Source organism: Ursus maritimus, unplaced genomic scaffold (assembly GCF_017311325.1).
Source record: "Ursus maritimus isolate PB19 unplaced genomic scaffold, ASM1731132v1 scaffold_18, whole genome shotgun sequence".
Taxonomy (NCBI): domain Eukaryota; kingdom Metazoa; phylum Chordata; class Mammalia; order Carnivora; family Ursidae; genus Ursus; species Ursus maritimus.
In genome coordinates, this window is record NW_024424230.1 from 48,406,473 (window position 1) to 48,421,103 (window position 14,631).

Sequence of the window (14,631 nt, forward strand, 5' to 3'; positions counted from 1 at the left end):
CTTGGTATGTGTTCCTTGGGTATTTGGAAAAAAAATTGTATTCTGTTGTTGAATGGAATGAACGTTCTCTAGATGTTGATTAGATCCAGTTGGTTGATGGTGGTGTTGCATGTTCGTATAACCATGCCATTTTTTAGAGTTTTTCTGTCAGTTTTTGTGAGAGAAGCGAGAAAGCTAAAATTGTCTTTTATGTGTTTCTCCATTCAGTTCTGTCAGCTTTTGCTTTCCATGTTTTGTAGCTCTGTTATTTGGTGCCTACACCATTAGGATTGCTACGTATTCTTGGTGCAGTGACCCTTTTATATTATGTGACGTCCTTTTCTGTCCCTGGTGTAATTTTCTTTACTCTGAAGTCTACTTTTCTGATATTAATATTGCCAGTGCTGCTTTGTTTTTTTAATGTTTACTTGATGTACTTTTGTATTTTTTTACTTTAAATTTGCCTATATTATTATATTTGAAGAGTTTCTTATAGACAGCACAGAGTTGGTCATGTTTTTTAATACACTGTTAATCTCTTATTGGTATATTTAGACCATTTACACTCAATGTAACTTGATTTGTTAGTTAAATCTGTGTTACATTTTGCTTTCTCTTTGTTCTCTCACTTCTTATTGCCTTTAGGTTACTTGAACATAGAATTCTAATTTGACTTATCTACAATTTTTTAAAAATCTTTTTCTTTGTATACCTTTTTCTATGGTTGCTCTAGGTGTCAAATTTTAGTATAAAAAGGAATGGTTGACTTAACTGCCATTTTTTTTGTTGTAAGAGCCTTTGACTTCTTGTCACTCTAGCAGTCTTTAAACTACTTGCGTCGTGTTCATTAGCATTATAGTTTTCAAGGACTTTGTGTCCATATGCCTAGATAAGTTTAATTTTTTTGTATTACACAGTGAAATGGAATTCCCATCAAAGATCTTTATCTAAAGTAGTAAATCCTGTCTCTTTCAATATTAGGTAAATATTTGCTGAATTAAATATTTCACCTCATTTAAGCTAAGTTCATTCAGTTCATTTGAGCAGGCGGCCGTGTCTTAGTAGGTTTAATGTTAGTTGCAGTAATTCGACTTTTCTGTTTCATTGCGGTAACTTTTTTTTTTTAATCCTATGTGGTTTGATAGTGTTTTGGTAAAAATACAGAATTGGGTTTTCCTTTTCTACCGTAGAGCACTGTTTATCTGTACTGTTCTGTTCACTAGTATGCTGTAGGTTTAGTGGCTTAGGGTTGGTCCTAGAATTGGAGGGTCTGTTTCTTCGCATACAAGATTGAATATTGTTGAAGTGTAGCTCCTTTGGCTTTACAGTTTTGTTAGCTATAGTTATATCGTTTTAATAATTTGTAGTGTTTTGCATTGTAGTCAGTAAATATTTGTGGAAATGAATACTTATAGAGAATACAAATTTTATTTCCTATATCATGATTTAACATTTTTTTCCCCTCAGAGTGACAAAAAGAGTAGTCCCCAGAAAGAAGTTAAATATGAGCCCTTTTCTTTTGCTGATGGTAAGTGGAAAAAATCATTTCAGTTGAGTTACTGTGTGTATGTGTGTCTGCTTAAGGTAAAATTATTGTCTTGGCACTTAATCTATTTTTTTTCAGGGATCATGCTTTTTTAAAAAGAAATTTTTCTTAAAGTACAATTTACCTTAATTAGACACACAGTAAAAATCAGTCTTTTTAGAATGTAGTTCTATGAATAATATCATACTTCTTAAAATATCTTCCATAAATCCTTAACTTTGACCTGTAGTATCTTACTGAATTCTATTAATGGGCTAACCCTCAGACTTCCTGCTTGCTGCCCAACTGGAGAAAGCATGTCTCTTCATTGTCTAATATTGTTGGATTTGCATCTTTCTTTAGACATTGGCTCCAATAATTGTGGATACTATGACTTACAAGCAGTGTTAACACATCAGGGAAGGTCTAGCTCTTCAGGCCATTATGTATCATGGGTGAAAAGGAAACAAGGTAAGGATTCTGTTTTTTGTTTGTTTTCTCCAATTGTTAATCATTTTAACAGTTTATTTAGTACAAATTTTATAGCACAGTGGTTTTCAAACTTTTTGGTCTCAGAACCCCTTTACATTCTTAATTGTTGAGGTCCACAAAGAGCTTTTGTTTATGAGGATTCTCTTTTCTTTTTTTTAAATAATGATTTTTTATTATATTATGTTAGTCACCATACAGTACATCCCCGGTTTTCGATGTAAGGCTCGATGATTCATTAGTTGTGTATAACACCCAGTGCACCATGCAATACGTGCCCTCCTTACTACCCATCACCGGTCTATCCCATTCCCCCACCCCCCTCCCCTCTGTAGCCCTCAGTTTGTTTCTCATAGTCCATAGTCTCTCATGTTTCATTCCCCCTTCTGATTACCCCCCCTTTCTTTATCCCTTTCTTCCCCTACTGATCATTCTAGTTCTTATGTTCCATAGATGAGAGAAATCATATGATAGTTGTCTTTCTCTGCTTGACTTATTTCACTAAGCATTATCTCCTATGAGGATTCTCTTTAATATTTACTATAATAGAAATTAAAACTGAGAAATTAACTCGTTGGAAACTGATAGTAATAAAACCATTATATCTCACATAAATAGCAAAGATAACAATATTTTCCAAAACAAAAAAATAGCAAGAAATAGTATTGATTTGTTTTTGTAGGTCTGCTTTGTCTGGCTTAATAGGAGACAGCTGGATCCTCCTGTTTCTCCATTTAGTCTCTTGCTTTATCACATATCCTGTGACTTCTGGAAAATTCCAAAGCACACTTGAGAGAATGAGGGGAAAAAGGCAAATAATGCTTTAGTAGTGTTATAAAAAAATTGTGACCTTCATGGTACCCCCAAAATGGTCTTGGAACCTGAGTAGTCCCTGAACCACACTTTGAAAACTGTTAGTATGGCAGATGGAATACTGCTGTGCATAAAATTACTCAGTACCTATTTTTGAAATGGAACTGAGGAAACCATGTATGATACTAATTTCATTTTCTTCTCTTGTTCTTTAGATGAATGGATTAAGTTTGACGATGATAAGGTCAGCATCGTGACACCAGAGGATATCTTGCGGCTTTCTGGTGGTGGAGACTGGCACATAGCATATGTTTTACTCTATGGGCCCCGCAGAGTTGAAATAATGGAAGAGGAAAGTGAACAGTAATCTTCATTTTAGCTATTTATGTTTAGGTGTGAAATAAATGTTATTTGTTGATCATTTCTATAATCCAGAGCTGTAGAGGAAGATATTTAGGTGGTTTTATGTGTTTTCCCCTCTCATGTGGAACAAAAGAGGGTGAAGCAGACCACTCTGTGGATCAACCTAAAAAAATTACAGAAAAAAAAGAAAATTGCCTTTGGACTTGTGCTGCCCTGTATAAAGGTTGCAGGAAGACATTTTTAAAAAGCTTATTTCTTGCATTAATTTTTAAAAGTTCTGATTTGAAATGCCTTTCAGCCATTACCTTTGGTGATTAAATTTTTTCTCCCTGCCTTTTTCAGCCCAGGATTCAGCAATCAGATGTTTATTGCACACCTATTCCTCTTTTTGTTGTTGTTGTTCTTGCATGGTTCAAACCACCAGTGATTCATAGCTGCCCGTCCTTTGCCTTATCTAACAAAAATTTTGCCAGGAAGGTGGAAAGGAAGTAAGTGTTGCTCTCATTGTGTTACTCAGTGCTGCTGCCCACATCCCATGGAAACATGGGTACAATCAAGTATTTGTCCAGCCTGACTGTTGCTGGCTTTTCGTGACTTTAAAATAAATTGTGATCAGTAATAGTACATTTGATTATACATTCATTATTGTGTCTCTCTGATGTACTATGGTTTGTATATTTAACTTTGCAATGGTTTTGTAGTAATCAACCTTAAAAAAGTTGACAAGCTCTGGTTGCTTATTTTTAGAACATGAGGATATTTAATAAAAAAAAGAGGGACGTACAGCTTCTGACCTCAAGTCTTTTGTCTACTGAGTGTTGGAGCTTGGGTTAAGTCTAGGAATATTTAATATCACGCAGTTGCTGCAGGTGGTTAGTTTACTCTGTTAAGCATCCATCTAAAAATGTTCTCTCTTCTGCCTTCTCACATTGTTCTGTTTAAAAGAAATATATAAAGTTGTAAAAGTAACGGAGTTCTTTGGATGCTGAATGCAGTGATGTTTATTGGTCTGTCTTTGGCTCAGCTAATGTTTTTACTCTCCTCTAGTCCCAAAATCTTAATGTCTATCTCAGAATTGAATAATAGCAATGATTTTTAAAGTGATGGTAAAAGTACCAAGAGTAAGAGGTGTTTCAGTATGGTAGGTTTCTTACATTGTAATTCGTTCTAATTAATTCCTCATCTTTGTTTCAAGAGCCTTGATTGCTAGACACTTAGAGGATAGGAAATTAGTTCATTTGTCTGATTTTGAGTTAGGTATATAAAATGAAGTTTGGGGGATTATCATGAAATCTCCTATCTTTACTTATGCTGTATTAGATTCCTAGAGAATAATGACCATTTTCCTCTCAACTTTGAACAATGTGATAAAATCTGAGAACGCTAGGGGATAAAATAAGCATTTCAGGGAAACTTATTTGTAAATCGCTTCTTCAGCTAAATGGTAATTACCGGCAGTCATTACTCCCTTTGCCTTGGGGGAGGGTGCAGAATAGAATGGGGAGGAGGAGACCATAAGTGTAATGATTCTTAGATATTGCTATGATGCTTATGACTCTACATTTTTTATTCATGGTCTGAACAATTTTGAGGACATAAATTTAGCAATTAGAATCCTGATTTGATTTGCAGGATGCTGTAGCTAGTGGATCAGATGAGGTAGGTAGAACAAAGTATGTCTTGTATGGAGTTAGAATTTTAAAATTGTAATTCCTTAATTATAAAAATTGATTTCATTTTATTTGATCCAAATAAGCATTATTCCAAAGATTTTTTAAGTATAAGAAATTGGACTTATACTCTAATAAGGCTGTTTTAGATTTCAGCCTTGTTTATAAGGTCTTTGAGAAAGGAGAGTGGTCAAGAAAATGTCTTGATTCCTGAATGTGCCTTATATGCTGTGCCATGAGCACTGAGGCCCTTTTGATATTAGAGCTGTGGTGTATCACTGTTGGGAGTAGCCAGTGAAGTGAAGGCCAAGCAAGAACAATTATTATGGTGTAACGTGCACTTAGGTATAATATGCACATAGTAGCCTTTCAGGATACAAAACAAACAATGATGACCTAATGTTAGAGCCCTAAAGGGTAATTATGCTTATGTGGGAATGGGAAAAGAAGTAGATGGTACTGTCTCCATAGTGCTTTGCTTTGCTGTTTACAGATTGCTTTCACCTACATCTCGAATTTCACATCACTCCTAGAAGTATGCATCCCTATTTTAAGGACGTAGGATTTTAAAGTTTTTTTGTAAGGCTAAAAGGACTAGGTTTTTGACTTCACCCTATTTCTTTTAAAGTTGGGGGCTGGCAAACACTTTCTGTGATAGGTGGGATGGATAGTAAATATTTTAAGTTTCACAGGCCATAGGCTTTGTCGCAACTACTTAACACTGCTGTTGTAGCAAGAAAGGAGGCATAGAAGATACTTAAATCAGCAGAGCTGTGTGCCGATAAAATTTTACTTGTAAAAACGGGTGAGAAATGGACCATTGTTTGCTGATCCTCTGCTTTAAAGCATAAGACAGACAGACTAGAGCAGTTATATGGTTTCAGAAAGTCATTCTGGGATTTTCAGAATAGCAAGTTAAATTTTGTAACAACTACTAATGGCATGTAGGAAACGAAGTTGGCATAGTTTATCTTAGAAAACGCCATGCTCCCTAAATATTGCTTACTGACTTCATTATAAATATTTTAACAAAAATATGTGACCTTGAGGTCATTTTATTTTGGCCATTTTCCCAACCACCCCCTTCTCCTGAAACCCTGAGGTCAGTTATCAAGAGCCAATATTCTTTCTGTTCTTCCTAGAGCACCAGCCAACTGTACAACAACTGTTACAAAAATGTTTATTGTTTACCAAAACCACTGGACCTCTTATCAAATGCTGCTTGGTAACAAAATCTATCACAGTTTTAATAAAAAAAAAAAAAAGGAAAGAAAGAAGCTAACTATTTGTCTCATTGTCATTAGTTAGACTTTCTGCAAGGTCACTTAATCCAGACTTATTCAGTGCGTTCATCAGATTCTCAGGTGTCGCATGTACTCCCTCTTGATCTTGCCAGGCGACCAGTAGCTGCTTAGCTCTCATCTTCATGTCTTCGCTATCACACTCAATTTGTCTAATTTCCGAGTCTTTCATTTCCAAGTAGGGGGCCAGGATCTTCCATTGCTCGCCCAGTTTACTGGCAAACACCTCTATTTGTTCCCCTGTTACAGGTTTGTCTCGTCGAACATCAGGGCCTAGGAAACACAGGAGATGTAAATTATGTACAAAGCATGAGGACATGTACAATTCAAAATATACAACAGAACTGGGAAGATACGGGGCCACTGAAATATTAATCAATCACCTTTCATAAGCTTTATTTTAAAAGAGGTTCCCTTCAATATTTTCCATGGGGTAAATATTGTTCTTATAGTCATGATCACTAGGAATAAATACTTTTAAAACTAAAGCTGTTGCCTCTATTGTAATTATGAAGGCCTCCCCTGAAAGCAGCTGCCCCCTTCCAAAGGCCCCCCATTAACAAACATGTGAGTCGCCTTCAAATATAAGTACTTTCCTTCCCATCATTTCCAAATTTTATAGCATAAAGTGTAATATTTTAAAAGTTGTCAGGCAATGTTTAAAATTCCTCACTATAAGAAACAGCTGAGATAAACAGTAGAAGTTGAGAAGTAGATCAAATAACGTACCTCTCAACAAAGAACCCCAATCTTTTCCAATTTTGTAAAATAGCCAAGAAAATTCAATTCTTACTTTCATTTTCCTTCAGTAAAGCATCATTATCTTCCTCATCTTCATCCTCACCTGTTTTTATTTCTTCAGAAGGAGGCTAAAATGAGGAAGAAGAATGTTTAAAAGAATACCAACTTGTAAAATAACTGGGGATACTTTTGGTTTAGACATGAGTGGTTGAGATTCCACACACAGGGCCCAGAACTTTATCCTTGAGCATGTTAAATGTGAGTGTCAGGTAAGGATCACAAATGGGGTGGTGGTAAGCTGCAGGAGGAGCAGACAGGAAAGACTCTCCCTTCCCCACACCTGGGAAGAAGGGAGCCAGTAAAGAGTATGGGCAGATGGTTTCCAAATACCTAGCGCATAGTAACAACAGGCTGGGGAAAACTTAGGGAAGCAACTGGGTTCTTAAAAATTTCTGAGTAATTTTACAGTACAGTTATTACCATATTGTAATACAATGAGAAAATTGTATTGGAAAAGAGAACAGAGTAGGAAGACAGGTCAAGGTGCCTACTGCTACTCGTTACAGAACCTGTCTGATAAAGGACAGCACACGGGCAAATAGGGAAATTCATGTCTGAGTTTACAGGTGAGACAGAACTGTTTAACCAAAACACTGTGGGCTTTAAAATTACCTTAAGTTATATACTGTATAAAAAATTTATCAATTTATGTACTTCCTATAAATGTACACTCACATGCGTATTTCCTTATTCTTAAACATGGAGGTTTGTAGATTATTTTTTTGATAAACTATAAATTCAGCTTCTTAGTAGTTTTAAATAAGATAACCTAAAGAATATGAAAACGATCTATATTACTTACTGGTAGTTCCTTTGCTAGCTTTATTACCATGTTTTCGAGATACTCTGGTAAACTTTTAAATTGCTGGTTGGTTGGCTGGAAGAAGTGAGGGCTTCTCCGTGCTAATAGTCTCAGGGCTCGCCAACCGTAATTTGAATTGTTCACAGCCCTAGGAAAAGAAATGTCAGTCTTGTGATTTAGTTTATTTCTATATGCCTTCCAGTTAGAGTATAGAATGTCACATGGCAAATTACATTAAGTAGCTGAAGGCACCATTCTTTTCATTCTGATCTTATTCCTAAAGAACCTCTCAGTGTGCAGTACACTTATAAATTAACACTAGAAACCAGCAGAATCTGATGAGGCAGGTTCATACAAAGCAAACACATCTAAAAAGTTTACATACATTTTACTTAATTTTAAAAAGTCAATTGTTATGTGTATAGTAATAACTAGGTCTGTGTGCAGGACAGTAATCATCTACCTCTTAAGAGAAAAAAATTCGTAATAGGTTTACTATATTCAGTGAGTTGCTATCCATGCTGGCGATGCCACCTGCAGGTGTGAATTTCAGAGTATTTTCTAAGTTCAACACTGAGTTTTGACCATATTCAATCAATACGTCATTTTCCATTTATATAACATCTCATTTTTAATTTGCTTAAAACAAACTCAATGAATAAAAATGGTTCCAAAACTAAAAGGGAAACATCGAATCACCACCACAGCAAGCAGTGATGACTGACTCCATGAACTGTTTCCTAAGGAAGCACAGCACCAGGTGCTGCACAGTAAGGTGAGAAATGGAAACTCACAGATTCTTACAGATAATGTTCCAGAACCAGCCAAGCTGCAGAAGAATCCAGAGCACAAATTTATTCTGTTTGTGAGTTTTGGCAAGTCATTTGGAAGATCTGCCTAAGTTCTTAAGGATAGCAACCTGGTTTATTCGGTCCTGTCTTACAAACGAGCCTCTTTCAGCAAGCGCAAACTTGCAAACTACTCCCACCCTGTGGTCTTGCCAACTCTGTCATGGTACAAGGCTTTGCCTGCTCAGTTAACCAGCCTACCTCTCTGACACATTTCCAGTTAAGCAGTTTCAATCTTTTAAGGATTTTCAAAATTCCCCACCAGTTACACATACAAACTTTCTTCCTGCCCAGCAGTCCGTACCATTCAGGTTCTTAAACCAAGGTTTGTGGGGAACTATCACATTCATACATTCAACAAATACTTGTTGCGCTGGGTACTCAAACCTTGGGGGTACCCTGAACACTCGAGACACTACAATACTGCAGTTAAGAGCAGGGCCCTGAGGCCAGAGTGATTTCCTGGCTCTAGCGTGTACCAGATGAGAACTTCAATACGTGACTGGTCTATGCCTCACTTTAACTGTAAAATGGAGATCCGGACACTTTCTACCTTAGCCGTATACATGCTGAGTGCTCAGGGAGTACCTGACGGTGAATTGGGAAAGGTGCTGGCGAGCCTCCTTGCTACTGATACACACAAGGTGTAAGAATGTCACACGGGTAAGGATGAGAAGAACACGAGAAATGAGAATTTCAGATCGGGAGGAGCTTCTGGGGCCAGGAAAAACAGCCTTGAGGCAGTATCTGAGAGGAGAGGTGAAGTGAAGCCGCCCCACAGGAAGAGCTTGGGGAGAAGCTTCAAGCAAACAGCACAGCAAGTGCAAAGGTCCTGACATGGACAGACCTCTGAGTTGAAGAACAGAAACCTGGCTGGTGTAGTTAAAGCAGAGAGAAAATGAACAAAGAGGAGAGAGATGTAGTTGAAAGAGTAGGCAGTAGCCAGACTCATGTCTTTTAGGCTCCAGTAAGGAGTTTGGATTTCATCCTAATTTTAACGGGCAGAGATGCTGGAAGAGTTTAAGCAAGTGGTCAGACTTGTGAGTTCGAACATCACAATTCTCATGCTGGAGAACTGCCCAGAGCATCATTAGGCAAGAGATCACAGTAACTGTAACTCCCAACTAGTCAACAAGGTCACACGAGTCACAGCACTCTATCTATTGTGTGCTAACTCCATGTCCTGTGTGGTTCAAAAAGATCCTCAGAATAACCCCACGAAATGGGTATTATTACTATTTAGCAATGAGAAAACAAGCAGAAAGGGGTTACAGTAGCTCCAGTAGCCTAGCCAGTGAGTGAGGAGTGTCTTAGGATTGGAACCCAGGCAGTCTGACAAGAGGGTCCTTGCCCTTAAAAGAGAACACCGAAATGCCTGTTTCCAACCATGGGGCTGGGGTATGTGGGTGGCTCAGTCAGTTGAGTGCCCGGCTCTTGGTTTCTGCTCAGGTCATGATCTCAGGGATGTGAGATCAAGCCCCACATAGGGCTCCGCCCTCAGTGTGGAGTCTGCTTGAGATTCCCTCCCCTGGCCCCTCCCCCCACTTGCACACTCTCTCTAAAATAAATATCTTAAAAAATCTTTAAAACCACAGGGCTGTGTGGTGGTGCCTAGAAGATTAGATGAAAAAGCTGAGACTGAGTCCTGAGGTTACCCCAAAATCGAAGTTAGGCAGAGGATGGGGAGCCGGCAGTGAGGCAGGAGTGTATTTTAATGGATGTCAAGAGAAGAACACATTATCTAAAGGAAGGAGAGACAAGTGGTGAATGCTGCTGGGAGGTCAAAAAAAGATGTCATGACCTTGACGAGTGCTATTTCAGTGGAGGGACAGGGAGACAGCCCAGTAGCAGTGAGCTGACGAGGGAATGGGAGGTGAGGAAATGAAGGCAATGGTTATCAACACGTCTCGGGAGACACTGATTTGAAGGGGAAAAGAGGATCGTTGGAGGGAGGTGGAGGCCCAAGGGGATTGTTCTTATTTTTCGAAACCAGTGTGGTTCTACGTTGTGTTTGTCAGTGGGTATGGTCATTGAAATCAGGAATGTGTACGAGTGTGAACCTGGTACATCAATTCACCTAAGAGGAAAAGTACTACCCTATCAATGGTCTCCGTTAGTGTCTACTGTACATCCAATCCCTAAAAATACACGGTAGAACGTTAGCTCATAAGAAACATTACTTACTTGTATTCATTTTCAACCATGTTTTCAGGGTCTGCCTGTTCAATGGCTTCTTCAAAGAATTCCTCCAAAGTTGGCATGTATTCCCTGAGTGTTAAAAAAACAACTAGTGAGGATCATGTGTGTTCGTTCTTGATAATAAATACTCCTAAAATAGTGGCATCAAAAGATTCGAATATTACCCACACTGGAGTTACATTACTTAGGAACCAAGATTGTTAAGGAGGTAAATGACTCAAAACTAAACTCTCAAAGAGGACAGTAAAGGGCCAGTGCAGTGCTGCACCGTGTCGTACACCATACGCCCTGTCATGTAACACTCACTGCGCTCTACACTGCAGTGCTACTGGTACAGCGGCAGCTGGGGCTTACCTAGCATTTGAAGTTCCCCAGCAAGGAGGAAAATGTCACACCCAGTGTCCACATCTAAGGATGTTATTTCCTTAAGCCACAATTAACAAAACCCTAGCACTAATAACCAGACCATATTGAGATTTAAAGAGTTGAACTGTGAGCTTATTTTAGGTCATTCCCATGATAGCATGGTTGGTTTTTAACTGCATCTTTCTGGAATTTGGTTTTAGAAGTAAGATTTTGATAGTCAAGCAAATAAGTAAGATCCAAAGGTCTGATTAGGAGACATCTTTGACTAAAACTAGAAAAAAGGGCTCTGTAAGGAGAACTCAGGCACCCAGTCTCACAACGTTCAGTACAATAACACACTCTCTAACTGGTAAACACGAGGGCTGGAAGGATTCCTTGGAGTTTACCGTCACTCTTGTACATATCACGCCAGACAAAGCAAGATGACACTAAAATCCCAACCAGACTATCATTGATCAGTGTCTGGAACCATTTATTAGTTTAAAAATTACTACACAGTTGACCCTTGAACGCCACTGAGTTTGAACTGTGTGGGTTCACTTATCTGTGGATTTTTTTCGATAAATACAGAACTCTAAATGTATTTTTTCTATTATTTTAATATTTTTTTCTCCAGCTTCCTTTACTGTAAGAATACAGTATATTATACATGTAACATACAAAATGTGTTCATATTTTATATATCAGTATATCACCTGTTTATCTTATCAGTATTCCAATCAACAGTAGGCTACTAAAGTTTTTGGGGAATCAAAAGTTACTTGCGCATTTTTTACTGTGTGGGAGGTTGGCACCCCTAACCCCTGTGGTGTTCAAGGGTCAACTATACTGTGAACAATCAAGACTAATAATGGAATGAACCTCCGAGGCACTGCCATATCTTTTACAAACAGTACAAATACAACTCCCCTTTCTGATCTCGTTCTCTTTCCCCAGAGGCGGCCACTCTTCAGAATTTGGTATTTAACACTTGTTTTTTGTTTTTTTTTTAATTGAGCATATACTGTTTTGAAGCTCTTCAGACTTTCACAGTGGAACCCTCTTGTACCCATCTACACCCTGGTTTTTCTGAAGTCTGTCTGTCTGATGCAGTAGTTCTCAACCTCGTTCTGGTGCTGACTGTACGGCAGTCTGCTACACCAACATGCCAAACATTATCCATTCTCCCTTTGCTAATGGTTTTCCCCATTTTTGCTACGACACTGCTAAACGAACATTCTTGTGCTTATCTCATTTGTGCAGGTGAACTAGTTTTTTTAGGCATTATGGTCTTCAAACTTCCCCTACGACCCACAGTAAGGAATTAATTTTATATTACAACCCAAAACACACACATAAATACGAGTATGTGTATCATATGTAAGTAAAGCTAACGTTTCACAAGAAACATATTTTCTATTTCACTAAAAAAATGCTGGTGGCGACTAATAAGCTGACTTCACAAATCACCAATTCTCACCCTGAAGTTTTAAAAGAACTACTTTAAGATTAGCAGTGCAGGAGTGGAATTGTTAGGACGTGGGGCGTGCACATCTTTAACTCAGTTACTGCCAAACTGTTTCCTGAAGTGGCCGTGCCAGTTTAGGCTCCCACCAGCAGCACTGGCAAATTACTCATCCACAATTCATACAAACTCCCACAACATTTAAATTATTAAATATCTTGGCTATGAAACCTACTGCTGTGGCTTTTAATCTGATTTCCAGTTACTACTGATGCTGAGTATTTCTTAGGTTTACTAAGGTTTCCACTTTTCAAACTCTGTTGATCTGTCCATTTTTCTACTGGGTTGACTTTTCCTCAGATTTGTCAGGGATCTAAATTTACTTACCTGCTTGCTACCATTTTTAAAATTTTCCTAGTCTTTAAAAAACATTGTTTGGTTTTGTTGATGCTATCATTTGTTTGCTATCTTACCGACTGAGCCACCCAGGTGCCCCATGTAATTTCTTTGATTCTGGAGTTATTTACAAGTATCTGAAAGCTTTTAAAATATATTTTGTTATTCATGTATAATTTAAATGCATTTCTGGGGACGCCTGGGTGGCTCAGTGGTTAAGCATCTGCCTTCGGCTCAGGTCATGATCCTAGGGTCCTGGGATCGAGCCCTGCGTCGGGCTCCCTGCTCAGTGGAGAGCCTGCTTTCCCTCTTCCTCTGCCGCTCCCCCTGCTTGTTCTCTCTTGCTCTCACTCTATCTCAGATAAATAAATAAAATCTTTAAAAAAATGCATTTCTGTTTTCTGTAAGACTAAAGCCTGTTAATCATCTTGTTAAATTGTAAGTTTTTTGACTGAACTTATTAAATACTAGAAGTATTTAGTGTCAAAATTCTAGTAAAACATTTTGCAGAACTGTCAAAATGAAGTGTCAGGATGGTGGATTGGTTATTTCTCATTCTCATCCTGTTTTTGGAGACTATATTCTTTAGAAACAAGGTTTAGAATATCTATGTATTTCTGATGTATTTTTATTTGTATCTTTGTGCAATGATTGTCTTTATTTTTAATAATGCTTTCTGCTAATGCTTCTGTCTGATATCAATATAACTCTTCCTCCTGCATTTTTTTTTTTTAGTTCCAGCCTTTCCATATCCTTAAGGTGTTTCTTTTTTTTTTTTTTTTTTTTAAAGATTTTATTTATTTATTTGACAGAGATAGAGACAGCCCATGAGAGAGGGAACACAAGCAGGGGGAGTGGGAGAGGAAGAAGCAGGCTCCCAGCGGAGGAGCCTGATGTGGGGCTCGATCCCATAACGCCGGGATCACGCCCTGAGCCGAAGGCAGACGCTTAACCGCTGTGCCACCCAGGCGCCCCTTAAGGTGTTTCTTATAAAAAACACATAGATGGACTTTTAAAATAGAATACCAACTTCTATCTTTGAACTAGAAAGTCCATTTCCATTTATTGTTATAACTGAATTTAACGATATTGTTTTGTGCGGAAGTTCCATTACTTGTTTCTTATGTGTGTTTTTCTCCTTGCCTTATTTTTATTTTATTGCTTGAATTTTCTTATTTCCTTTTACCCTCAACTCACTTGAAAGTTATATATTCTATTTCTTTTACATACTTAGCAAGCACGCTTTATTGGAAGTCTAGTTATTATCTCTATCTTCATCTGTAACTTTTTAATGCTAATCATTCCTCGTATCATGTTACTATCAAATATTTAGTTCTACCTTTTAAAATAATCCCCAATTAGTAATGATTATTGCTTTATACAGCAAATTCTTGATGAGATTTATTCATGTTTACCAATGTCTTTGAATAGCAATGCTTCTTGCAATTTACTCAGTGTTTCCGGGTTCAATTTCTTTGACAGCTTTTTTATTAAGGACTGCTGATAACAGATTCTCACAGTTGTAATCTGAAAGTAACTTTACTTCGCAATCACTCCTGACTGATCCACTATTTAACTTGTTACAGAATTCTGGGTTGACACTTTTAACATTGTGGAGCTGTCATTCCAATTTTC

General features: G+C 37.8%; 2 protein-coding genes across 3 annotated transcripts in view; one reads left to right on the plus strand and one right to left on the minus strand.

Annotated features, from left to right (window-relative positions):
* USP14 (ubiquitin specific peptidase 14) overlaps positions 1–3,954 on the plus strand; it is a 44,500-nt gene extending 40,546 nt beyond the window's left edge. For both annotated transcript variants that reach the window (XM_040632676.1, XM_040632677.1), the window contains 3 exons: positions 1,447–1,507; positions 1,868–1,975; positions 3,022–3,954. In XM_040632676.1, coding sequence (XP_040488610.1) covers positions 1,447–1,507; positions 1,868–1,975; positions 3,022–3,173 — 321 coding nt within the window. In that variant the 3' untranslated portion in view covers positions 3,174–3,954. The remainder of the gene's footprint in view (positions 1–1,446; positions 1,508–1,867; positions 1,976–3,021) is intronic.
* Positions 3,955–5,611: 1,657 nt separating this feature from the next.
* THOC1 (THO complex 1) overlaps positions 5,612–14,631 on the minus strand; it is a 53,319-nt gene continuing 44,299 nt past the window's right edge. Inside the window, exons 18-21 of the mRNA XM_008690543.2 lie at positions 10,776–10,859; positions 7,744–7,891; positions 6,934–7,009; positions 5,612–6,413 (exon numbers count right to left, since the gene is read on the minus strand). Coding sequence (XP_008688765.1) covers positions 6,118–6,413; positions 6,934–7,009; positions 7,744–7,891; positions 10,776–10,859 — 604 coding nt within the window. The 3' untranslated portion in view covers positions 5,612–6,117. The remainder of the gene's footprint in view (positions 6,414–6,933; positions 7,010–7,743; positions 7,892–10,775; positions 10,860–14,631) is intronic.